This window comes from Camarhynchus parvulus, chromosome 3 (genome assembly GCF_901933205.1).
Source record: "Camarhynchus parvulus chromosome 3, STF_HiC, whole genome shotgun sequence".
Lineage (NCBI taxonomy): Eukaryota > Metazoa > Chordata > Aves > Passeriformes > Thraupidae > Camarhynchus > Camarhynchus parvulus.
The window spans coordinates 83,883,181-83,910,573 of record NC_044573.1 but is presented as its reverse complement, the minus strand read 5'-3'; the positions used below and the strand labels follow the sequence as shown (position 1 = coordinate 83,910,573).

Below are 27,393 nucleotides of genomic sequence, written 5' to 3'. Positions count from 1 at the left end.
CTAGCACCATGTCTGTGGAGGGCAGGTGCATATGCTAATGTGCCTCACCATGTATTTCATCTGAATAGACTACCAGAGCATCCTTTCTGTCCCTCTGATATCCATCTGATTGTATTGCCCCTCCTGGCAACCAGGAGCACGTTGACTCTGAAAAGACAGTTCCTTTTAAACAGAGTTGAACCAATTCATTTCCTGGAACTGATAACAAGATTTTTAAATGTGTACAAAGGAACCAAATGTACACTGAACACTGAAATATGGGAAAGAGTTTCTAGGAAGTCCTTAGCCTTTAGAATACAATGTTCCTGTGAATGATAATTTCTGTACTTCAGCAGAGGATTAGCTGTCATAATAAATTATTTCTGTTTGCCTGGAAGGAAATAAGTGAAACTTCCTTAACTAAGAAGGCCAGCAAAAGGTACAGCAGAGATGAGACTAACCTTGTCTCCTGTGCCCAAGGATACCTCTGAAAAGCTGCCATAACATGCAGTAATTTGATAGTGTCAGCTAAAATTAACCTGTGTACTGTAGAAGAAGATAAGAATAATATTAAATTCCTGCTGATACTCACTTTGTATGCTATGGAGACTGGCTCTGATGTTTTGTGAGCCTGCCATAATAAGATTTTGAAAATCTTAAATACCTTTAATAAGAAAATAGAATAGAAAAGAAGAAAATATGGTTTATTTTGTTAAGACTTGCTGAAGTTCTTGTGATGACGGATTCCTATAAAAATACATTTTCTTATTTTGACAGATACTCAGATGGTAAATCCTTACTTTTCTTTGTGTCCTAAAATCTCCTAATTTAACTACTTCATGTTAGTACCATGTTCTTCAGTCATTAAACATCTTGGACATTTTCATTCAATGACCAGACACAGAATGTGGGTACCTAACCAAAAGTTTTCACCCCAAAGAAGTATTTTTTATTACCATTCAGTATAATTCTTGGATGTTTAAACTGTACTTAAATATAAACTCACTGTTCATTTGCTCTGGGTACAAAAATATTTCAAAAAGATTTTTGTTCAAAATCAAATCATTGTTTAATAAAGTGTGATCAAAGGCTATTTCCTTCCAGAGCTGGCCTGTTGTTTTGTATCATGACTACTTACAGATATCAGTGAGTTGCAAAGGAGGTTTGCAGTCTTTGGAGAATTTGAAACTACAGTGAATCCATCCTCATCATTACTTGTTCAAACCATCAAGTTCCTAACTAGTTTACACTACCACGCCCTCAATCCCCTCTTGACTACTCAAAATTTGGATAAAATTCAAAAAAGGGAGAGAACCTCTCAAATCTAGCATTTAACAAGCTTATGTGGGAGTCAGGATGCCTAGGTCTAGTCTCTTTTTCTGTTTTTCTTCTGTCTCCCAGATGTGTGCTCCAACCTACTGCATCTGACAGATTGCAAGATGGTTTCTCCATTTCATCTGCTTTTCATCTTTCTTCAAAACAAAAACCACAGTGGTTCAAGTGAATTGGGTTCCAGACAAAGCAATGAAATATCTATGTCACTGAAATGAAAATTGAAAAAAAAAGTAAATAAAGGAAACCCTGAAATTAAATTTTTTCCAAAACTGTCAATTTTCTTGGGTTTTTTTCACTTTGTCTGATGGGGGGGGGGGGGTGGCAGAGAAGTCAGAACAATTGTTTCTATATTTCCCACACTTAAGCTCAGAAGCTGAAACTCAGAGTGAAAGACTTAGCATCAGCTTTCAGCAGTGACCCCCAAACACAAATTTCTAGTCTGTATACTTGTGCCAAACTCTTTCATCCAGTTTCTTCAGTGAAGATTTTGCAGTGCCATTTCTTCATGTGACCCCTCATCCAAGCTCCCATCTCCCACAATGCTCCCTTTTCATCTCATTTATCCTAGAGACTGGAAGAAGTCACAAGAGAGGAGGGTTGCCTTCAATGTCCATCACGAGTGTTACTTACCATCGGAACTCTCTGCTGGAAGCTGCATAGCAAGGAACAAAACTTCTAGGTACAGAGGTGGTTTTTTATTGAACAGGGAACCTGATCCAAAAAAGCCATTCCTGCAAACACTCAATTATGTATCATATGAGAGATATGCGAGGAACTGATGCTCATCCTTTTTGAATGTTTCACCATAAAAATGTATTGAAAATTTTGCCTAGAAGAGCATCACTTCACCCATGGAAAAGCTCCCTTGTTCTTTTCACTGAGAGGAGAATCAAAGACATAATTATTTTAAGTAACTGAATTGTATACATATCTTCTGGTGCCAGTTTAAGCTTGACCTGCATTGTAAAAAGTAAAATTAATGTTGCAAGTGCCACCCAGTGACTGTGATTAACCATAATTTGCATTCTTTATTGAAAGTCGATAGTCTACATGCTACCAGCTGTGAAATTGTGCAATAAGCAATAATTAAACAATGAAGAAGAGTAAATAGAACTAGTTAGGCGTGATTTGGAGTAGTGAGTAGCGAAGGTGACTTTTAAAGTTTTATTAGCACAGAGCAGGAAAAACAAAATATGATCATGAGATCTATGGTTCAGTGAGTAAAGAGTGAACATTTGTAAAAGTCTACTAAAGTCACACTATTGATAGAACAAGAGTATCACTACTGAAGCAAGACTATTCACTAAACTTACAGGACTAAGGGCTTCAAAGCCCAAAGGACCATCTCTGAATATCTATCTAACTGCAGTTCACCACCTTTACTGGCAGGACATTTGTTCTCAGAGGCTTGTTGGATTGCTTGGACTTTGGGGGTTTTTTGCAGAGGATTGACAAGTGCAAAAATAAAAGTTTACTGCAGGTTTGTAGGTTTTGGAACTTGCCATTTCATATGGGAACCCCTGGCAGGAATTTGTCTTTTCACTGTTTGCAAGTCTTACTCAATTATATGCATTCAAAATGAGGTTGTTGCAGATGTGTACAGCACCACTGCACAGCTACCTCCCTAAGCAAACTTAAAAACTCAGTTTCCCTTTGGACATTACCAACTAATTTTGTGTGGCAATAGCTCAAATACAGCTCATGTATTCTATTACATTTGTCAAACATAGAATGAAGTTTCACTTGTTACAGAATCTTCATTTGCCTTCAGGTTTGAGGACTTCTTCTGATGGTGGTATTGGCCTAGGTTTAGCAAGTTGGCCAGGCTTAATTTCAGGCATTTTTTCACCATGTCTGTACACACTTACAGTGACATCCACTGTTTCCCCACCATACTTGTTCTTGACATGGATGCTGTATTTGCCTGAATCTTCTGAAGTCACCCCCTTGATGGTTAAACTGGCGTATTTCCCTTGTTCCAGTGAATACGCATAGTGCTCATCAATTTCAAAGGCCTTGTCATTCTTGAACCAAACCACTTCAGGGTCAGGATTTCCAAATACAGTACAGGTCAAATTCAGTGTCTGAGGGAGGTAAACAGAAGTTTGAGATCAGTATTTGTTTAACCTCTGTATTATTTTTAAGTATATTTTATTCTTAGCTAATTAAACTAAGACACGATATCATATTCTTGAAGACTGAAAAGTAGAGTCCCTAATATTTATTTTTCCCTTGATTCAGACTTTCCACCATCTCACCAGTAGCTGTGATACAGTAATAGCCTCAGGGTTGCAGTGTCTGAAGATGGTAAGTTGGACTGTCATTGCAGTCCTGCCTGCAGGAGACTCCTGACAACCCATTAGTCTGACATGAGGTTCAGGCAATGATAGTTTTAAAAACATCCTTGAAGCTTCCCTGTACACAGCAGGGAGGAGAACTGAGCAAATCTTTTCTGACCAAGGCCTCCTGAGGTTATTGCTTGAGATGATTAAAAAAAATCACTTAAAAATAGAATACATAACATGAATCACTGGACATCGATTCCAGGTGTGGCTGACTGGAAAAGTGGAAATACTTTATGAAGAATAAATAATACATACATACTGGTAAGATGCTCTTAAAATCATAGAATGGTTTGGGTTAGAAGGGACCCTAAATATCATCTGCTTACCATCCCCCTGCCATGGGGAGGGATATCTTCCACAGGCAGGGACATCTTTCACTAGACAGGGCTGCTCACAGTACTGTCCTACCTGGCCATATGTTACATGCATGTGAAGCATATTCAGAAAATAGCTGACATTATCTAATGGACCATCCTGGCAGCTTAGCATTTCTCAATGGCTGAACTGAGATTTGAGGAGCTTGTAAAATTTTCATGAGCATTCTTCCAAATTTTTATAGATGTACTGCTGAACCCAATTTTGACTACCCTCTAAGTGTGTGTGTGTAAACGTCATGTATTTAGGTACAGTGATCACAGAAAAAAGGAAAGAAACATCTGAGAATTTGGATTGCTTAGCCCATACTTTGTTTACCTTTGCTGAAAACTCACTGCACAAAATTTGGCCCTAGAAAAAGTCACCTTAAGAATTTAACATATGCAGCATTGTGTTAGGAAAGAAAAGAAAAAAGAAAACAGGAAAAAGTAAAACAAAGAAAAACCCTACTGTTAACAACCCCAAACTGACAATTTCTACCAGAATTGTTCCTTATATTCTCTCCACATTCCCCTTCAGGGAATGAACATACTTGAGGAATGTTTTTCTTGCTTGACGATGACTGAATAGGTGTGATATAACTCAGAGTAAAAATAAAACAGGAAGAAGTTTTCAGTGATCAAAAGCCACATATGTTCACAAATAGAAGTGGTCTTGGACAATTCATGCATCCAAAGTCAGAATGCTGAAGGAAGATTTACATACTGGGGGTAAAATGTAGTGGCATGCTAAGTCAGTGGGTATTTTTGAAGTGATATTGTGTAGGAGGCAAAGTTAACTAATAGCATACAGGAACTAGACTTACTATAAAATATTTAAAGGACTGATGAGACAAACACAAAAACAAAATTTTGGGAAAATAACCATTTGTCTAATAGTGTGAGTTTTATTCTTTCAGTCCTTTTTGTAACATGAGCAACATTTCATTACTATTGCTTTCAAAAGTGATGTCATTTAAGAGAAATTAATAATTAAATCATAATAATTAATCAAGTCTCAATAAGTTGGTATTAAAAACTTATCAGATATATTCCACAGTCATTTTAGATAATTTGGGTCTAATCTACTCATGAAATTATGGATTTGAACTAAAAATAAAATTATTCTCCTTCTGCTTTTAGTTTCACGAAACCATTTGTATTCCCTCACCTTTTGATATCAAAGTAAACCCCTCACTGCTCAGCATGACAAAAGCTGTCCTTACCTTCCCATCCATAATAGTAACGACATCAGGCAAACCACCAATGACTTTACCACGATCTAGGAGTTAAAGAAAAATATGGTGATCATATGAAGTTTAGACCTCAAAATTACTCATTTCTTAATGATTTTGGAGTCATGACTCACGGCTTTTTTTCTGCCTTTTTTTTTTTATCTTTAAAAAAAATACAATTTTTGTGATATGTTGGGAGGAGTTTAATGTGTTGAATAGTCAGTCCCTTTAGATTATTTTGGCCAAGATTTTGTCACAGCACTCTAAACTGATACACATAACAACCTTGAAGGTACTGCTGAGCTTGACAGTTTATGTTTTGGGCCCAGAGCAAAGTAAGGAGGGTGCTTTTAGCATCTTGATGATATCCAAAATCTAAGGAAAAATTTGTTCTGCCACGGACTTTGTGGGCAGAAGCATCATGTCATCACCAGGGAATTGATATAATTTCCAGTACTCCTACAGTCCCTAACTGTAACGAGCTTCCCCACAGTCTGGGTCTCAGCAAGCAGTGCAGAGCAGGCTGCAGCAGACAATTTTTTACTTAATAGATAGATCCCAATACTCAGTATTCTCAGCAGCTTTCAGACTCAACACCTCCTTGTATGACACACAATTCACATTTCACCAAATCTCTGCAGACACAAGAAGATACAGTGGAGGCTTACAAAATATGTGAAGTGTTTAGAGCATTTCCATTGCAATTAAAGACAACTAAATCCACAAATTACTATTGTTATTGCAATATATTGTGCTAACAGAGGATTTGTACAGCCACAGAACTCAGTAAGTTATGGCAGCCTATCATGATGAATGCTTTAAAAAGAACACTAGATCACATTGTAAAACACCTATGATAAAATGTAAAATAAACTTACTCTTCTCAGCAAAAGCAGCTGCCCTAAAGTTGTTGAGAAAGAAAGAGAAACATATAATGTTATTGATTAAATTAATAATAAAATATATTTTGACACAGCTGACGCTGTTGTTATGGCATTAAAATACAAAAGATGCAGCACTTACTTGAGTCGCTGGAACTCTTCATATGCCTCATCAAAAGCTGTAACCAAACAGTCAAGAGTGTTATTTTCCATGAACATAACTTGCATTGGGGCTCAATAAATATTTAAACACATACCCATGTTAAAATCCCTTTTAGAACCTGTACAGTGTCACACAGTAGCACAATTAGAAACCAGACCCTTGAAAACTAATGCAGCTGGTGTTGAAAACAGATACAAGACTAAAAAGATAATAGCAGTTATAAAACTTAGCTGTGACTGGTTTTGATCAAAGACTATTTGTTTTTACAGTAATTCTTCTATTTCTTCTAATTCTTCTATTCAAAATCTGCATAATCTACGAAAAGGCGCAATACAAATCGGATCTTATAAATATACCTTGCCCAGACAGATCAAGTGTGCGTTTGAAGGTTTCCTTGCCACCAAAGATTTCAAAGGTGTAGTTCCCCTTATCCTTTTCAGTGGGTTCACTTATCTGCAACCAGGCAACATCTTCTCCACCTCCAATCTTCATCTTTTCACCAGAAGAAATCTTAGATTCCCTGGGGGGAAAAAAAAAAAGATTTGTAGAGACGAGTTTGAGTCTTTTCCTGCATGTTGTCCATAGGAAACCATCTATAAAAAAGTCACAAATGATAACATAGTATTCCCAAGGTATAGATAGATTGCAACTAAAGGGCTCATTTTTCCAGAATACTCTTTGCTTTTGGGAGGGAGTATCTAACACTTTGAAAATATTAGCTTGAGTTTTCATTTCTAAGATTCATTTGTTCACCCTTTTCTCCTTCTCCTACCCTCCTCACACAGAGCTATGCTTACATCTTTATGCACATACATGACTCTGTGTGAAAATGCTTAGGGTTCTGTACACTTCATACACAGTAAAATATATTACATAGGGGTTGTAAGTTATAGACAAATCACCTTTTTTGATGAAGGAAAGATGTATTTCATTAACTTCAAAAATCAATTAAAGAAAGGTTTGTGTAAAATTACTCTTGCATCAAGTTAAAGTACATTTTTGGTTTTTAAAAAAACAAGAAAAAATTTATTCACTGTAGAGAAGTAATAAAAACTTTTTAAAAAACAATGACATTAGCTTGACTTATCATCACTTCCTAGTTAAGGAAAAAGAAAATGCTCTGTGGATTCAGATCAGGTGGTCTCCTTGTCCACAGTCTGTCATGAACAGAGGAAATAGAAGAAGCTATTTAATGAGAGCATATAAACCAGATCATTTTCAATGGCTCAAAGAGAACTTTCTTCTTTTACTCATTAACTACAGAAATACTTCTTACCATTCTTCCTCCCCAAGCATCTTTAGCTAGAATTTTTTATAAATGAAGTCAGTTTTAGCTTTTTCTTGATCACTCATTTTATTTGCCTAGACAGAAGTGATTTCACTTCATAGCTAGAATTATTTTGATGGTGAAAAAGTATTTTTATCATTTTCCTTTCTTTAAGACAACTTCATTGAGTTCAGCCTACCAAATTAGATTTCTGGACAGAAATGGCTATATATTAGAAAATATATTACATACAATGTTTCCCACAGAGCCCTGAGTAATGATGAATAGTAGATCTAGGATTCTATTGTATTTCATGCTATGCAAGACAGTGGATAATTAAATGCGAGTGAGAAATGTACATGGTGAAAAAAAGAAACTTAAACTCATGGGTGGTGTAGCATTTCAATTTTCCAGGAAAAATGCTATAACTCCATTTAAAGGAGATGGGAAGTTAAGTTAGGAGAGGTTGGTCAGTTGGTTGGTTGGTTTTGCTCTTTTACCTTTAACAGCTCTGATTATAGTCATTGTATTCATATAATAATTGAAATTTTATTGATTCAGAATCTCTGTTCAATGATCTTCAAGACAATCAAAGTGTAAGACATTATAAAATCTTAAATCATCAGGGGGTTCTCTATGTAAATGTAAATAATATATATATATATATAAAAATATACTATTTATAATAATATTATATTTCCATAATAGCCATGTAGCATTCTTTACTTTTATACTTCTATGAAATGGATAGTAAAATAGACTGTCACTTTTAAAACTCAAGCAGATACAGTACAAGGCAGAGGCAAATTTTTTTTCTTTTCCTTGTCATCACACTCATATCACTATTATGAAAGAAAAAGAACTTTGTAAATATGTAGGCTGACATATAAATACAGTTGCACAGCCTTGCAGAAGTTTTCTTGAGCTCCCTGAATGCAATTAATAATTGATGCTCTGATTGTGTTCCTGTCTTCATAGAAAGCATTGCAAATCTAGGACAACACATTGATAAGCCAGACTATTCCTGTCTGAGTCAGACCAGTTCACTGAAGAATGTGGAAGTTGAAACTTCTTGAAACGTTTTAAAATCCTTTCAAATATTAACTGCAGTTTCAAACAAGTGAGGGCTTGACATAACAAAACATTTGAACACATATTTACCTGTATATAGATTATTTGACTGTCTCCAAAGTCAAAGATTAATGTAACATGAGAGTGGAAAACTATCAGCAACTTTAAAATATTCTCATCTACCTGTGGCACCAGCTCACTTTCATTTCTTCATTGTAGTATTTCAAGAAACACTGGAGTCTTATTCCTTCCTCAGTGCAAAGAATCTTCAGTGGAGAGGCTGACTTACCTAGATTAGAGAATAAGTGGATCAAATAAGAGAGATAGTGGAATGAATAGGAAATGGAGGCGTGGATTATTTGTGCTGTCTGGACAAAAGAAAATTCAGGACCTGGGTCATGATTTTCAAGTATCACAGAGACAATTGTCATACCTCTCAGGGAACATCTGCTGATTTATATCAGGTGAAAGTTCAGCATAAGTTTATGACTTTATTGTCATATACAAGCATCATGACTGGCAAGATCCATTGTGAAATAATAATCTAATCATATAATTGCCATGAAAGAGTAGTATGAAAGAGTAGTATAATGATTCTATTTGCGTAAAAATTTTATTCTTGTGAAAACCCTATTCTTTAAGGGGAAAAAACAGCTTCTCATTGGGAACAGATTCAGAACCTCCTCCTCTCTATATCAAGGTTCACTTACTGATGGAAAGTAGGAAGAAAATTATTGCTGCAACAATTTCACAGTATCTAAACCAAACAAGCTAGGTGGAATAATACTTTATTCCCTTTTAAGTGTGACAATTAGCAAGGTCAAAACTGCCTGTTCAGAAAATTAATAATGCCATCCCATTGGGACTCTCAGAGATTTCCCACTTAAAAGAAAAGTTTCCCGTCTCAGCCTCACATGACTTCAAAATAAAAAACTACACGAAAATTCAAGACAGCATTTACTTACCACTCATTCCACTCAGTGCTAGCATTATATCATCATAAACTGCAGAGAGAAAGAAAAAAAAAGTAAGAAAATGTACCATCAAATTTCAATCAGAATATAGCTTTTTCATGTTCAGTTTAATTAAAGCAATATGGGAAATCTTCATATCCTTAAGCAAAGAAAACCATTAAATTGCAACAGGTGTACAAGACAAATTGGAAACCGTCTGTGTACAGCATATGAATTCTGTGCTATGTCACTCAGTATCTCAGCCTTTTGTGGAGTCAGCTGTCTGGTGCCAAATCTTTGTCTCTCTCCCTTAGGCCAGCAAAAAGAAAAAAGTTATTAAAGCTGAATAGTTCACATTCAAAGGAGAGTGCAAGTGAAAAAGAAATTATCTCATTCTTGGCGAAAACAGTTTCACCTTCTCGCTGTAGGGTGGCATTTGACAGAAATAAAGTCCTTTAACAGCAAGTGAAATAAAGCAGGTATCATATCAAGCTTTTGAAATATCACAGAACTGATGGGTTTGCAGCAGGAGAGAACCCTAGAGACAAGGGCACAAGAGTGAGGGACCCATTCATAGCAGAAGAATAATATTGAATGACACATGTAAGATGAAAAGAAAGAACCACCATAGTCTAAAGAATGTATAGTCAAGTCTGAAGGATGCTTATTCAACATTGTTGAATTTTTATGAAAATAGAAGACAGAGAAATGTGTGAAGTTCAGAAAATACTACTTATATATTTGTTCTGTATTGATTTGTACATGCACATTTTTGTCTCAGCTAAAAAAATGATGATCCAGCTCCATAATTTTTTGCAATCTCCAGCATGCTTCTACTGTCACCTTGACATAAAGACACTAACTGCTTAGTATATATATCTTACATTACAGATGTCTGAGAAGGTAGGGTTATGTTAACCATACTGTCTGAATGAGGCTCGGGTTATTTTTCTTAGAAAATAATGGGCAGAATTTATGCAAAAGAAAAACGCCTGGGAGACTATCAATTGATAATACAGCCTTCTGCAATAAACCACAGCTTAAGACTTCAGCCTGATACTCATCTTTTCCTCTTGTTACAGATACTTCCTCCATCTGCTGAAAAGAAATGTTAAGATTTCTGTTTAGCTGCATTAATTTTTTAACACATCTTTCTCTTCCTATTAGGAGCCGGGCAAAAAATATTCATTATTTAGCACAAATGTCTACATGTGGTTGGGATGAATCTAGATTCACTTTGGCCTGTTTGGTGTGACCTAAGCAAATATATCCAGGGAAGCACTCTTCACCAAAGTTAACTAAAATTCACTCCTGTTGGCAACAGATCAGTGTTTTTTATGCACTCAGAATCACAGAATATTGTGAGTTGGAATGGACCCACAAGAATCTTGAAGCCCAAGTCTTAAGTGAATAGACCATACAGGGATCAAACCCACCACCTTGGCATTATTAGCACTATGCTTTAACCAACTGAGCTCATCTCAGGGTCAAAGTAAACAGATACTTTTAAGTGAAAAAATATTAAATGTAAATAGAATTGCTGTATCTCATTGTGATGTCTGATATATACCAAACCTTTTCTAAATATCTATCATGCATCTATTTGAAAGTCTCTTATTTGCATTTAACTTCATTTGAATGTCAGTGGATACTGAGCTTGAAGTAACTTGCCCCATAGAATAAGCAGTCTTCCCTGCTCCTGCTTGACTGCTCTTTTTATCCTTTATGTTTCGAGGCTAACTCCACCACTTAGGAGAGCCATTTTCTGGTTTAATAGGGCAGTTTTCAAGGTTTTGCTGGTTGACATTTTCAAAGCCTCCTGGACCCACAGAATTCTCTAAGCAGGCATTTCACTGTACATTTCAGGCTGTACAACACAGTTTGCCATATCTGAAGTAGAGTCACTGGAAGCCCTGACCATATGAGGGAGACCTACCGAACCTTTTGCTTATTCCAGTGGTCAGGACACACATACACAAATCCATAGACTAAGGAAATATCTGTGTAAATATCAAAGGGCAGAAAGGGAGGAGGTGATTAATGAGAATATATTGCAAAGTGTGGGACCTGAGCGTGCAATAATTGGTATGGAATAAGGGACAGAAATTGTACTGGGTTGGGCTGGAATACAGTTAAATCTCTTCATAGCAGCTTTACGGTGCTGTCTTTTGGATTTCTGACTAAACCAGTGTTGGTAACACAGGGAGGTTTTAGCTGTTCCTGAGAAGTGTGTGTACAGTGTGGAAATCTTTTATTTCTTCTCCTCAGACTGCCTCAAGAAGAGGAGGCTGGGGGTGCACAAGAAGTCGGGAGGCGACGCAGCCAAGAACAGTTGAACCCAAGTGACCCAAAAGACATTTCATACCATATGATATCATACCCAGTATGTAAAGCTCAGGGAAGAAGGAGGAAGTGAGGAGCATTTGAAGTGATGGTGTTTGTCTACCCAAGTCACTGTTATATGTGATGGAACCCAGCTTTACAAGAGATGGCTGAACACCGACCTGCCCATGGGAAACAGTGAATGAATTCTTTGTTTTGCTTTGCTTGTATGCACAGCTTTTGCTCTACCTATTAAACCATCTTTAGCTGAACCCAGGATTTTTTCACTTTTCTTCTTCCAATTCTCTCCCCCATCTCACTGAAAGAGAGTGAGCAAGAGGCTGTGTGGGGCTGAGATGCCAGCTGACACTAATCCACAGAACAGTTTTATAATTTAGAATCAAAAGCACACTTGGTCCCCACTGAGAGTCCCACATGAACATAGCATTTTTTTTGCTTTAGGGTTTTTTGTAGATATTAAAGCTTAACAAACCTGAGAGAGAGTGATCTCCTATAAAATAGAGTGTCTTGTCTGGTTAGAAACATACTCCATCTCCTGCCTGTCAAAATGCTTGAGATTAATCACAAAAATGCCCAGTGTCACCCCTCCTAAAGTGATGATCTGCAGTTCAGGTCTCTATAACATAAGAGAAATGAAATTCAAAGAATGCTAAAAATAGATGCAAATTTGCCTTTTGCAAGGATAGATCTTTGACACCTCTGGAGAACATGTGGAGATCATTATTCCATTACAGTAGATTGAATGTTACCTTTTCCTGATAATTCAAGAGAAGATACATCATGACCTCTATCATCTGATAGTGTCGCCTTATAAACTCCTTCATCTTTGCGAGACAGCTGCAAGGAAAACACAAGATATTTACTGACAAACTTGATAATACTACTAATACTAGATTTGCTCAACATCTGCACAATTTTCTAAATAAAACAACATACATTCTACTGTCTTCTGGATAAATAATCTTACCAGAGAGGAGATAGAAGCTATGAATGGCTGGTTCATGCTTTTTTAATGGAGATACATTTAGTTCTTAAGCCTAAAACTTATTCTGATTTCAGTTCAATTTCCTCTAGAAACCATGAGGTTTTTTTACTTGTTCCAAAAAGACAGGATTGATCTCGGTCAGTAGAAATTACAAGCACTGTAGTAAGATGTAACAAGGCATAACTGCAACCTACACAAACTTTAGAAATCTAATTTTTCTTCAACAAAAATGATTACTTTTTGAATTATGTAAATCATAACAGCAAATCTGTATCTTGTAACACCAGCTCCTTCATGCTGCTTGCATTCAAGCAGGAACTATAGTCAAATTATTCTAAGTAAATAATTAATTCAGAGTTATATTCTGAAATCTATCACAGGGATATTGCATTAAAGGCAGTAGGGATTTTTGGGTTTTGTGGGTTTGTTTCAATTTCTTTAAAATCTGAAGGAAAATATACAAACATTTATATATAGATTGGAGATGACTTAATGTTTAGACTTATACAAATCCAGAAGCTCATAAACCGTAGCCGAAATATCATAAAATTTAATGACAAGTAACAAGAGCGATCCAAGACAAGTAGAAACCACCCTCCCCAAGAAAGTATACTCAAGAAAAATGAAGTAAGTCAGTATCCTCTTTCAAGGGAAATGAAGGAAGTAAATTAGAAGAATATGAAGCCAATAAATAAACAATTTAGATGTAATTACTGAAAGCAGAAAATCTCATTCTGGTAGGTTTTGTCACTTCACAAAGGCAGCAACTATGCAAGTTAAGGTTTCAGATAGAAGTTGGGTTATCATGTTTGCATAAAGATAAATCTTAAGAAGCTGTAAACTTCAAACTTATTAATTTTAGGCAATAAAACTGAAACACTGTTAAAAATTAGGTTCTTGAACAAGTTGAAAAATTAAGGAGTAATAATAAAGAATGAGGTACAGGTCACCCAAGGTCTCTGAAGCAACTTAAGCATGAACTCTGAGCTGATTAAAAAAACAGATACTTTTTGCTAGCAATAGATATTCACCAGCTAATTGAAGAGTAGAAAATATGTCTTTTCTTACAATTGTTCATAAAAATCATGATAGCTGACTTGCTGCTTTGTCTGGCAAATCTACAGTGCGTCAAGCAGAAGCTGTCATTTGTAACCGGCAGGCGATACAGTACCTTGGGAATACTGAGGTGACATTCTCCCTTCTGCAGATCAGGCAGCTCCTCAACATCAACCCCAGAACCATCCTTATACCACTTAAAATCAGTCTCCTTCTTTGTGTTTGCAACCTGTACAACAGAAAAGGCACATAAGCCTAGCTATGTCCTGAGGAAATGTATTGCACTGTGGGAAGTCACACAGGTACTTTCAACATATGAAACCATTTTTTTTATAACACATGTCAAATAAAGCTAAGACGAAAACCAATTTCAACCAAGTCCTACTAAGCAAGTCTTAGTCCTACAGTGTTTTTTTTGCAGCACAGCATACAGGTTACAAATTTCAGAGCCCCATAAAATCCTTAAAGAAAATCCTGGCAATCTCTTCCCTTAAATGGTCTTTCACCCTTGCTCTGTGCTTTTAGTTTGTCTAGAGATAGCTGTGGAAGAAGTATCTTTCATATTAGAGCTTCTGAACTCTACTTTATCTTTTTGTGTTTGCCCTGTGACTCCAGAGAGTTGTAACACAGAACTCAGGCCCTATCTTAGTCTTCGGCCAATTTGGAGATTTATCCCAGCTACCTAAGCAATGTCTCCCGTGGATAAGTTGCAGGAAGCAACTGAAATCACTATTCTGAAAGCATCCAAGACTTCAAAATTGTGACCTGCACCAAAAATCCTTTTTTACTCACCTTCTACATTGAGTCCTATAGGACAGACAAAGACCTGAGGAATCTTACAAATTACAGTCTCTCCCAACAAAAACAGGCTTAACAACATAGTGCATATGCAGAACAGCTGTTTGAAAGCAAGAATTTTGAGGTTGCAGCAGCAATTCATTGAAACAACACTTAAATAGACTACAGCTGTACCTGAAGTACTGCTCTAATTTTGATATAAAAACTGTATATTGGATACACTTGAAGTATTGCTGGATAAACTACCTCAAACTGTGAATTCAAAGAAGCTAAAAGTGCAGGTCTTTTTAGAAACCCCATATATTTTTACCCTCACTTTCAAAAACACTTGTTTATTTGACATCACCATCCCCATATCCTTCTAAAAGTCATAAAAGTGCAATGGTATTTTCATGTGTAACCTGAATTCACAGTCATTGTGGCTTTGGTAGAAAGACAGAGCTGGCAAGATATTTCTCAGTCCCCAGGCAGTTGTTTTAAAAAGGCTCCTTAAAGAAAAGGCAAAAAATGGAACAAATGACTAGAGGGCAGCCAGGAACTTAATATAGGTCTGCAATAGTTTTCAAGCGGCTTGCTTGAAGGAAAAAAACATGCACCAATTTCTAACCCTTTTACATTAGAGAAGTCATTCCATAGAGGAACAGCTCTATGAAAGCTCTCTGTAAAGGTGACAAATAAGAGGGTCTTCTATACTCATTCCTAGCCATCTCTATCAAACAAGCTCAAATTAATCACATCTATTCTTCCATAATAGCCAGCATGGTTGCTATGGATCTCTGACAGTATTTGAGATCACCACCTGGCCCAAAGCAATGACTTGCTGAAGAAAAGTGAGCAGCATTTTACATTTACCAGTAACTACAAAGTGGCTGTTCCTGTAGTCCTATGACATGAGTGGCAATTTTATTTGAACAAAGCCCAAAGGAACGAGCCTTTAATGCTTTTCAACAATTTTTCATCAAAGACTGTTAGCACTCAATCTGACAATAAATAGACTGATTTCAGACACATGCAATTTGCAGTGCTGAAGTTATTTCATGTTGGCATTTACTATGAAATGTTATGTTTTTCACTGTTTAGCCACACACCAAAAATCTTGCTTTTAACAGACACAGTACAAATAAGGGCCAAAGTTGTGCAAGAGCAAGTAGCTTCTGAATGTTCTGAAATTTAGAATTACTAGAAGTAAAATGACAGTAGTTGCTAGCATATGAAGAAAAATAAACACAAAACAAAAAACAAAAAGCAAACACCATCAAATTATCTTTCAAATGGACAATTGTGTTCCACTGACATTGACGGGCAACAATACCAAGAACATGGTCATCAATCCCAGCTAATTCACAATTAAATACTAAACCAATCCAAAGTCAGTCAGGCCCAATCATATAGAAAATAAGGGATATGTGAGGTAATATTTGCTATACTCTTTTCTAACACCATCCATATTTCTACATCATTCCTGTTATGGGCCTGGATCATACAGTCAGTCCTTTGCCCTATGCAAGCTTCCAGTTGACATGATTTCCTGGCTTCCCTGTGCCATGCAATGGCTTTTAAAATAGCCAAGGTAAAATGTCCTCTCTTACAGATACTTCTTTCACATTATCCCAGGCTCTTAGAAAAGGCAAGAACTCCCCTGACAATTTTTTTTTTTTTGCAGAGGTGCAGTAAACAGAGCCTGGAAGAGACCTGGGTCCAATATTACGATATGGCCTGAGATGGCAGAGATTATTCCTTGATTGTTTTTATTACCACAGAAATAGCGTGGAGTGGCCACACTATGACTTGTTTGTCAGGTGTCTGGAGTTTGAAGGACAAACCCAGGCTTTGTTTTTCAAACTCTTCCTGTGTATAAATACAAGTTAAACAGCCATAAACAACAGTTCCATGTGAACCTAACAGCCAGTCACATACTAACAGTAACAAACATTATAAGGTCAATAGCATAGTTAAAATGATGAGTGTGCAAGCAGCCCACATCCTAGATTTCATTTACATAAAATGTTCTGACCTTGTGAACAAAAAGCATACTGGTGAAAAGCAAATAATCAGATGCTCAGCCTTTCACAGCTTCAGTGCTATAAATAGGCTTGACAGTCAATGAAAGAAGGATAATTTCAGATTAATTTGTAGAGAATTAACACTAGCATAACTGGTTCAGCAACATTTAATTCCCCATGTGAATGAAAGGATAAGCAGGGTTCATGCCTGAGGCACATGCATGTGGAGATTATAAAGTACTCCAGCAAAGGTACTGTGTTAACTAATGAGTGTTGAGCCCTAAAATGTGAGCACATGGAATGGCAGCTTCACCACCAGGTCAGTTCTGCTGGGAATTGAGGTTAAGGGTGTCCTAGTTAATGAGTAGGAAAAAAAAAGAAATCTCACAAACGTGCATGCAAATTGCTCATAAAGAATGATTCAAGTTAGTCTAATTATAAGTCAAAAGTTTTTCAAAAGAAGAGGAGAAAATTGATACAAAATAATCCATATTAGAGGAAAAGAGAATGAAGAAGAGTTTGATGCCTGAATTCAATTTACTTAGTTCTTCAGACCTCTAATTAGTCACTCTAGAAGAGCAAAACAAATGAAAATTTATCTGTTCAGAAAGGCATTTAAAGATGTTAATAGCAGAAGGTACACTGAAATCAATACACATTATCATTACTTAAGATTCAAAAGTCATTAGCCAAAAATAATTTTAAAATCATCTTTTATAACCTTAATTCTAGAAGTCTTTGTAGCACATTTGATTACAGTTGATTAAATAACAGACTCTTTATAAGAGAAATGAGAAAAGAGTAAAGAAAGATTTTGAACTCTGGCTTTTTTTAGCCATTTTTAAGGAAGAAGAAAAGGGATACATCTTAAGGGACGTATATTTTGTGTAAATTATTCTTATGGCTCATAATTTTTATAAACAATTGGACCACCTAATAATACATTTAGAAATTTCCTATAATTTTTTTGTTTTCATTAACACTACTGCTGAAGAATAGTAAATCAGAAATTTTCATACTCAAATTTTCCAAATAATAAAAAATAGTTTTCATATGAAACTTTTGGTTTTAAAGGTATCTAAGTAATTTTTTACATTTTTCTACCTCAATTATTTCTCAACATATTCTAAAAAATAATTTCAAGTATATTTCCTTACCTTACAAGAAAGTAAAACTTCACATTCCTCTGTAACGTTCCAATACAAAAACTCTGAGAAGTGAGGACCTAAGAAATAAAACAATCTTAAAGTAATGCTGTAGAATGAAGATTAGCAGGAAAAAACCGTGAAAGAAAGAAAAAGGATGACAATTTCAACATCCTTACACAAGAACAAAAGGGAACTCCTGAACTACCCATGAACTAGAAGGAAAATCCTGCAAGTTTTTATCATAATTACCCAGTGTCTACATTACAGCTTAGGAACCTGAATCTCATCTCTGAATCTGTATAAATCAAGTAATTTTCCAAAATATAAAATCGTGAGTGAGAAAAATTACTTTATTGAATATCTTTGTGTCAAATTGCCAACCAAGCAGAGGAAAGAAACAAAGTAGCTACAAACAAGCATCCAAATAATGTATTCAATGTAAAAACAACACATCAAACATTGTTTGCCCAAATAATGTAAAGCTTAAAAACGTGTTAAATATTACAGGCAGAACAGAAAATATTCGTTTTCCCCATGAAGGTCCCAACCTACAAAGAAATACATCCTGATGAAAATTTCCTGACATACATGCCTTTTTTAAATTATTGTGTTTACTTATCTCAATAAATGTACATGTCTTTGTGATGGCAGGATCAGGGGCCTTAATTCTGATACCCAAACCTGGGAAGTTGCAAAGTCCAAGACTTTGACTTAAATAATTCAGTATTGAAAGATTTTGTCAGTTTATGCTGTAAGTGGTATTATTTCTTTCCTAAATCAATTTTAAACAGCCTTCAAAAAATAGAATTACATTTTTTCTGTACAGAATCTTACTAAGATATTAAGATATTTAGGAAATACTTAAGATATTTAGGAAAAAAGTTTTTAATTATTATTGTTACTTTCATCTGGAAAGCCATCTGCTTACAAGTGAAATTTACAAACTAGAGCTCAAGTTCAATTTTTTAAGGATTTCATAGGGAGAGAATTCTAAATTAGATATCCAACTGGAATTTTCTCATTCAGCTGCAAGCAATATTGATAACAAGTATGTAACAAACTTTACAACTGTATAGCAACTATGCAACAAATATACATTTAGTTCCTGGAATTTTGCCTCAATAGAAACCATTGGGTCAAGCTTTTAATCTTCCTTATCTGACACTTCTTGTCTTGTCTGTCTACTCTTCTGTCAATTATACTGAGCAGACAACTTGTATGCTTAAACTAAATGTAATTAAATGTTTTGTTGGACTGGAGCCTACAGTAGGCACACTTCTCATGAATATTGAGCAAAGATAACCTCTTGTGAGAAGTCATTTTTTCTCTGCTTAGTGAAGGTTCTGTCACAAATTGACAATGCTGGAAAATAAGATCCGCCAAGGTTTCAAGTGTCTCCTAAGACTGAACAATATCTTCTAATAAAAAACAGAAGATATAAGTGTTTAGCATTCCCCAGGGATGAATCATCAGCTGCAAACCAGGCCTGAAGTCACCAATCTGCTCCAGCTTACCTTGTTTTCTGAGATATTCCTTTCGTTGGAGCTCAGACTCAGCCAATACTCCCTTGAATGCTAAATTTTAGAAGAGGTGAATTAAATATGAGTTAGTCACAAAATCACTCAAATAATTGAAGTTCATTTCGTCATCAAAGTTTCAGTACTTCAATGTTTCAGTGAACATACCATCTCCAATGAGAACTAATGAGGACTGGTTTTTGGCCTTTCCATCCTGGATCTGTACTGTGTAGGTACCTTCATTGTCAATTGTAAATTTTTCCATCACCATTTCTATAATGCCATTTGAACGGTCACAATTTATTTTATGCCTCTGAAATAAACAAATAAGTACTTTAGCATAGTGCAAATTACTTATGATTCCTATTGAATAAATTATGAGTTATATTCCTTCACCTACAGTCAACCTCTTTCATGTCCTTTTAATTGTAAACAAAGGGAAGAAAACTCTGCTTTTATTTACTCTTGTGCAATAAGATCCCAGTGGTGACAGAAACCTCTGGGTGCAGCTGCATTGGGAATCCTCAAGTCATCATAATATAGCTGGTTTGTATTTGAAAACAATTGTTTATGGCACTGTGCATATTTGAAGAGCCTAACAGCCAGCTTTTAGCTGCAGTACAGCTTCAACAAGGGGGTTTGCTAGGCAGAAGGATTATTCCTTGCAGAGTCCAGAAACAACTGGAAATATTAAATATGGATCTTCAAATAAGATCACACCAAATCTAAAAGGTCATCCCTACTAAATATCTGAGACATATATAGTAGTCAATAGTGTATCTTATTTTCTCCTAAGAAATTATTTTCTTATTTAATGTTAGGAAATTTTCAAAGAACACTTTAAGAAAACAACCATGAGAAAAGTAACTTGAGCAAACCCCACAGAGTTTCTGGGACCCAAAAGGGATTGACCAAGTCCAGCAAAAGAGAGGTATAATTCTCTCAGGATATATAGTTACCCACTTAAGTGTTTGCAGAATACACAAAGCACCAAATATTGACTTGAATTCAAAGTTAAATATGCTTTTCACTGTTTGTATTCTTTACGTGTTTGCTTTTTATTAAATATTCCAGAAGGATAAATTATTGGCAAGCATCATCATGGAAACAGAAAATTACAAGTTAGTATTGCACAATCTTTGCAGAATATGTGTTAGAATTTCCAGGTACTGTTTTAGATACAACCATGTTTTACTAATATCCTCCTTTATTCAGTGAAATACAACTATGAAGACTATGTCCCCCACTGACAGTGATGTTTTTTGAATCTCAACTAACAAATTCCTAAAGCTAAGTAAAGATAACCCATAGAAGTTTCTTGGTGAATACTTTTAGGTAAACTATGTGGCCAAGGATATTACATACTAACTTCCAGCCACGACTGCACAGAACAGTAAATGTCACCATCTGGGAGTTATATGCAATGAATTACTATAGACCCTGTTACTTTTAAATTTACTACACATACTGTTAAAAGGAGACATGATATCTTATAAATAGAATCCTTTGATAAACCTCTTTATTGGCCTACAAAAGTAAAAAAAAATGGTACTAAAGTAAGAAATAGATAAGTTTAAGGAAGGAGAAGAAAAAAGAAACGTAAAAAAAAAACTAGTAAAACTACTACTTATTAAATTCTCTAGAATCTTATTGAAATGGAAGAACTTCTAAGTTCCCTGAGATCCAAAAGTAGTAGGAATGACCCCACAGATATAACTGTTTTAGCTTTGAGGAATGGATCTTGGCCAGCCTCAAAAACAGACTCACTGTTGTATGGATAACAAGTCTGGAAGAAGAGTGTCACACAGTCAAGATACTTAGCATTCAGTACTGGCATTTTCAAATATATAAATATTTTAAATCTTAATGGAAGTAATGGGTAATGGAAGAATGAAGAAAAAGAAAATATGTGGAATTGAAAAAGCAGTCAGCTAACAGATTGATCAGAATAATAATTTTTAAGGGTTTCAGAATAATAATAATTTTTAAGGGTATGTTAACTTGGATACACAATTTCCCATACATACTGCAAAGATACAATGTCAAAGAATAAGACAAGATAAAATTAATTGGGAAATTAAGTAGAAAATCCACATGTGTTAGAGTTCCTCTGTAAGAGTTAAGGTGATAGGTGAGGAAGGTTAAAAAGAGCATTAATAAACTTACCTAAACTATCAAAAAGTGCAAATTTCAATGTGCAAAAGTCAAATTCTTGCTTACAGCCTCTTCCCCTCAGAGGTCAAGGACTACACTGGCATTTACTTCAAGAGTTCCCAGGCAGAACATTAAATTAAATTTTGCCAGAAGCAGAAAAGTTAAAAAAAAAAAAGCAAGATGTATGTTTTAATCTGATTCTTTATGACACTTTTTGTTTTATCCTCTAGTTTTATTTAAAAAATATTAAAATATTAAAATAAAATGTGAGTAAATGGGGCTCAATTCATTCCATTTTAAGCTTATTTTGAATTCTTACCAAAAAACCTCCCTGTTAGGACCTAGCAGGAAAAATTTATCACTTCAGCCAATGTCATGAATCAGGCCACAATTCACCAGCATAATGGTCTATTGAACATGTTCAGTGACTGTAGCCCAGTCTCCAGACAGGTTTTAGAGTGCAATTAGGCTTCTAACTATTGCCATTATGCAGCAAGATGAAGTTCAATGATTTTATGGGCATCATAAATATTAGGCTTTTATGTGACTTTCCACAATAATATCATCTGTCTCCAAACATAAATGTCACCTGTGGGTTACTAATTAAAGAGGTGAAATAATGCAGCTTCGTTTCAAGACTTTTTCTGATGTCAACACTTCCAGAACATATGCAAGCTAAAAATAGCTCATTCTGTTCCATGAACATTGCCAAGACAAAGTATTGTCATTTCAATACATCCTAGGCACAAACATTCAGATTTTCAGCGCTATGATTTATTACTTCTTAAAGAAAGATAAACAGATAATTATTTTACTCAGAAATACTTCTTCTTCCACTCGTCAATTTGTAAATAAATGGTCTTTGCCTTTCTATGGTATAAAAAGGCTGAAAAAGTTTCTCTGACCCAAACCAGGATTTGCATTCTCAGGAACGAACCAAATCTTTCAAACAGCTGCAATGGAGATGAAGTCTTCACAGGAAAGTATATTTCCTGTGCTGGGCTTATGGCCTGTAGATGAACCATACTCGTGCCCTGCAAAGGCATGACCTTACTTTCTTCTCAGCCCATCCTTTTTTATGCCCCTTTATATGAGAGGTCTTCCTAGAGCTGTAGTAATGTGGGAAGCTGGTGGCCTACCCTTTCATCTCTATGTAGCTGCTCAATGCACAGTTTCTACTCCAAAATTTAAAAAACAAAATAGAAAGTGATACCATATAAATTTTTTAAGTCTACAAATGCTGCTGCATTGTCAAGTGCCTCCCACATTATACATAAAACTATTAATATCAGCCTCAGAAAGTCTTTGGGAACAGCATGTCTTGTTGGTTTGGAATCCAAAACTGAAGCAGACATTTTCTTGAGCTATTTTTCTAAAATATTTATGATTAACACTGGTCTTGGTGTAAATTCTCCTTCTGAATAGATAGAGTCCAACTCTTTTTCCAGTATGAATGGGCTCACTTTGCAACAGGAATTCTATACTGAAAAATATTATAGAGTTATAGAATAGCCTTCTTTTCAGGTATTATCACACCTTAATAACATGATATTAAGCTATGGGATCCAGAGAATTGTCAGCCTGTCAGCCCGATCTCAGTGCCAGGGAATATAAAGAAGTGGATACATTTTGAGAGACACCAAGCAACATGCACAGGAAAACCAGGGGATAAGGCCCAGCTAGCATGGGCTTGGAAAGGCAAGTCCTGCTTTACTGACCTGAGAACCTTCAGTGACAAGGTGACCCACTTAGTGGATGAAGGAAGGGCCGTGGATTTTGTATACCAGGAAGCCTTTGACACTGTTTCCCACAGCATTCTCCCGGAGAAACTGGCTGCTCATAGCTTGGACACAAGCACTAGCCCCTGCCTGTATGGCCAGGGGCAAAGTTGTAGTGAATAAAGTTAAATCCATTTGGTAGATATCACAAACTATGTTCTCCAGGGCTCAGCAGTGGGGCCAGCCCTGTTTAATATTGTTTCATATTTAATAATTATCTAGAAAAAGGGATCAAGTTGGGTGGGAGTGTTGATCTGCTGGAGGGTAGGAAGACTCTGCAGAGATATCTCGACAAGTTGAATAGAGACCAATTGGCTCGAGACCAATTGCATAAGGTTCAACAAAGCCAAGTGCAAGGTCCTGTCCTTGGGTCAAAACAAGGCTTGGGGAGGAGTTGCTGGAAAGTGGCCCAGTGGGAAAGGACCTGGAGGTGCTGGTCGACAGCTGGTTGAGCATGAGCCATCAGCATGTGACCAGGAGGTCAAGAAGGCCAATGGCATCTTGGCCTGTATCAGCAACAGTGTGGCCAGCAGCACCAGAGCAGGGACTGTACTTGGCACTAATGACACTACATCTCAAGATCCTGTGTTCAGTTCTGGGCTCACCACTGCAAGATAGACACTGAGGTGCTGGACTGTGTCCAGAGGACAGCAGAGCTGGTGAGGGTTAGGAGCACCAGTCCTGTGAGATGCATTTGGGGGAGGTGGGACTGTTTAGCTTGTACAAACAGAGGCTCAGGGAGGACCATAAATGTTCTCTACAACTGCATGAAGGAGGTTGTACCCAGGCTGGGATCAGTCCTTTCTCCCAAGTAACAAGCAATAGGACAAGAAGAAAAGGCCTCAAGTTGCATCAAGGGAGTTTAGATTGGATATTACGAAAAATTTCTTCACTGAAAGAAGAAGGCTGCCCAGGGAAGTGGTTGAGTGACCATCATTGGAGGTATTTAAAAGACAAGTAGATGTGGCACTTAGGGACACGGTTTAGTGATGGACTTGGCAGTGTCATGTTAATTGTTGGATTCCATGATCTTAAAGGTCTTTCCCAACTTAAATAACTCTATGATTCTGTAATAACAATAGAAACCTGAAGGTTTCTTAAACAAAATCACTTACGTATAGTATTCATTATATACTTACGTCACTGTTTTCAACTTCTTTATCATTAATGACAAATCTGAAAGTAGACTCTGGAGATAAGCTTTCAGCCTGAATCCAGAAACGAACTTCTCCTTTATCAAGAACCTCATAAGCTAACTCTGATTTCAGTGGTATTGCTACAAAAAGAAAAGAATCAAAAATCAGTAGTTCATGAAACCTTGTGAGAAATAGGAATATCATAGTAAAATACTAGCAATTCCCTATTATTTATGGATTTCTGGGTATCAAATAAATTATACACAGGGAAAAGTCCTCTAATGCAGTCTTTGGCTGATCTTTAAATTAATTTCTCAAAAGGAGAAGAGAATGTACAGCTTACTGTGTGTACATTGTGTAAGGATTTTGCTAGTAACAATCTATAATGTATTGTCAAAGGTAAACTTGAGACATTTAGGAACGATGATTTTATTTGATGGCAACTAATATTCTTCTAAAGAAAGTAAAAGATAATAAGCAAGGTGTTCCATGCTCAGTGAAACTGCCATGAAAAATGAAGTTGCCATTGTCTCAGGAAGAATCTTTTTGGGACTACAGTCATTAGTATGTAATTATATTCCTTCTAGAAGAGTCTAATAGATTCAGATCTTCAACTTACTTGGATTCTTTATTTCATAGCTTAATGCCATCAAACGTTCAAACTCTGAAAATAAGAAAAATGTTCACATTTTAATTTATTCTGAAAAATACAGACAGCAAATGGGTGTTCATGAAAATAAATATCAGCATCAGCAAAGTTATCTCCTTAAAGCTTGTATATAAATACACATCTCTTAAAAAAATGACTGAAAAAAAGATTTAAGAAACTTAACTTCTAATACATGGATTTAGCAAATGTTCCTATTGCATGCATTTTAGTACACACTCTCTTATGCAAGGGAATCTAAACAAAGGCCAAAAACTATTTTATACTTTAAAATAGCAATACAAAAGAAAGATGGGAAACCATAGCTTCTAAGCAGTGTATAAGGTTCCTTTATGCCCTGACTTCCTTTCTCAGACTGTTCCTGAAAATTTTGTTTGTGGCATGAAAAAAGATTGAGTGCAGGTTTGTCTGAAAACAGTACAGAAAGTTCTAGTTAATGCACTAAATCCTCATGAAGGCTGTGTGAGAGTCTTGAATTTAGTTTTTTAGATTTTCATACTAATCCTATTTATCATAGTCATTATCAATAAAGATTTGGAAAATGAACATTACTGCCAATTCCAAATTTACAGATAATGTAAAGACCAGAGAAAATTAGCATGGATTTATGACATGATAGAGGACTTAGCAAAATTACAGAAGTTATAGCTTTTGAGAGAGTAAATGGGCAGTGAAATTATGGTTTTCAGTGTTAAGATGAAAAATCTGATACTTGTGCAGGGATCCAGTATAAATAAAATTGTAATTTTCAGTGATATATGATCAGAAAAGACTTAGGGGAAGTATGGGATGGGAAACACCTTCAGTGCTTTATACAAAAAAAAAAATTCAAAGCTAGAGCAGATGATGACAAGATCTACAGAATGATTTCAGAGTGATGCTTCAAAACTTAGCCAAAGGGCAGTTCTCATCATAATGGCTCATAAATCTTCCATGTCCTGGATAACTTTTTTTTCCCCTGAACATGGATTTCTTCTCAACACCTACTTGGAAAGGGTGGTTTGACATGTTTCTCACTGTGATTCCTTAAATGGCTTAGTAGGTTGAGAAGCAGAAGGATTTTAATACTTGAGGGACTGGGCAGAGCAATTACAGCTGAGAACTAGGAAAGCAGCAAATTTTTATCTTTGTTTTTTATGCCAGCATTTCTCAATGATAGAACAAAGTGAGACTGAAGCAAATTAATTGTGAATCCAATAAAAAAATTAGCTACAATAAAATAAAGCAAAACTAACATATATGCAAGCCAAATGATAATTTGACCCAATCTATTTAGACCTTGTTAAAGCATCATCATTTTTCTCACTAATTTCCTGCATCTCAGTTATGAGAAATTGCATCTAGAGCCTCAAGCACAACTGAAAGTGTAAGGGGTATTTACAAACATCATTATAATCCCAGCATAATGAAAACAATTCTAATTTGCAATACTTTTTATCTTTATCTAGAAAATGCTGCCTGAAGTTATTCCAGCTTTCATTATTATGATAATCAGAAAAATAAGTAATCACACAAAGCCTGTTGAGGGTTCTTTTTTGTTTTTCTTTAATGCATAGGGAATAATGTGAGAGTTCTAGGGTTCTGTTCTGTTTTTTCCTTGGGCAATTTTTAGTGCAGTTGAGGTGATACAGTGCAGAAAGATTTGAAATTGTGAGGACCTTACCTTGATCATCCATAACGAAGCTGGAAGAAATCCCATCTGTGTCACTAACTGAGATAGAGTAAGTTCCCAAGTCTGATTTATCAGGATTTTTGAAGTACAGCTTAGAACTAAAAACACCAATTAAAAAGAATATCATTAGCTGTGTATCACTTTTTTAACATGACTTACTGATTTCCTTCGGTAGATTGGCATGACTTACTGATTTCCTTCTGTTTCAATCTTAAACTTATGAGAATCATCAATCTCCTCATAAGATTTACCCCATGCAAAATGAGATGCATCTGTTGCTTCTTTGCAGTCAAAAGCCAGGTAAATATTACCCTCATCATCCACACCTGAATAGATTTCTTTTGTTCCTGAAAAATAGGAATCAACTCCAATGTCAAGAGTGCCTTTTTCTGCCAAGGTGCAATTCATAAATTACTAAAGCCCATATCTATTTTGTCCTAAAAGATACTGATTTTATTAGCAGGTCTTAAAGCAGGTTTATATCACATGCTGACTCAGCATCACATGCTATTAAGTTTCTTACTCTACATGCATGAAATGAATGATAATACTAA

The 27,393-nt window shown here is 35.8% G+C and overlaps 1 protein-coding gene across 1 annotated transcript in view; it reads right to left on the bottom strand.

Annotated features, from left to right (window-relative positions):
- Positions 1–2,997: 2,997 nt before the first annotated feature.
- Positions 2,998–27,393, bottom strand: part of MYOM2 (myomesin 2) — a 76,846-nt gene continuing 52,450 nt past the window's right edge. Inside the window, exons 23-38 of the mRNA XM_030945190.1 lie at positions 27,030–27,186; positions 26,831–26,937; positions 25,120–25,164; positions 24,504–24,640; positions 19,601–19,745; positions 19,430–19,489; positions 17,925–17,992; positions 14,082–14,195; positions 12,675–12,762; positions 9,595–9,633; positions 8,813–8,918; positions 6,648–6,811; positions 6,271–6,307; positions 6,126–6,148; positions 5,239–5,294; positions 2,998–3,398 (exon numbers count right to left, since the gene is read on the bottom strand). Of these exons, the coding sequence (XP_030801050.1) occupies positions 3,072–3,398; positions 5,239–5,294; positions 6,126–6,148; positions 6,271–6,307; positions 6,648–6,811; positions 8,813–8,918; positions 9,595–9,633; positions 12,675–12,762; positions 14,082–14,195; positions 17,925–17,992; positions 19,430–19,489; positions 19,601–19,745; positions 24,504–24,640; positions 25,120–25,164; positions 26,831–26,937; positions 27,030–27,186 (1,673 nt within the window). The 3' untranslated portion in view covers positions 2,998–3,071. The remainder of the gene's footprint in view (positions 3,399–5,238; positions 5,295–6,125; positions 6,149–6,270; positions 6,308–6,647; positions 6,812–8,812; positions 8,919–9,594; positions 9,634–12,674; positions 12,763–14,081; positions 14,196–17,924; positions 17,993–19,429; positions 19,490–19,600; positions 19,746–24,503; positions 24,641–25,119; positions 25,165–26,830; positions 26,938–27,029; positions 27,187–27,393) is intronic.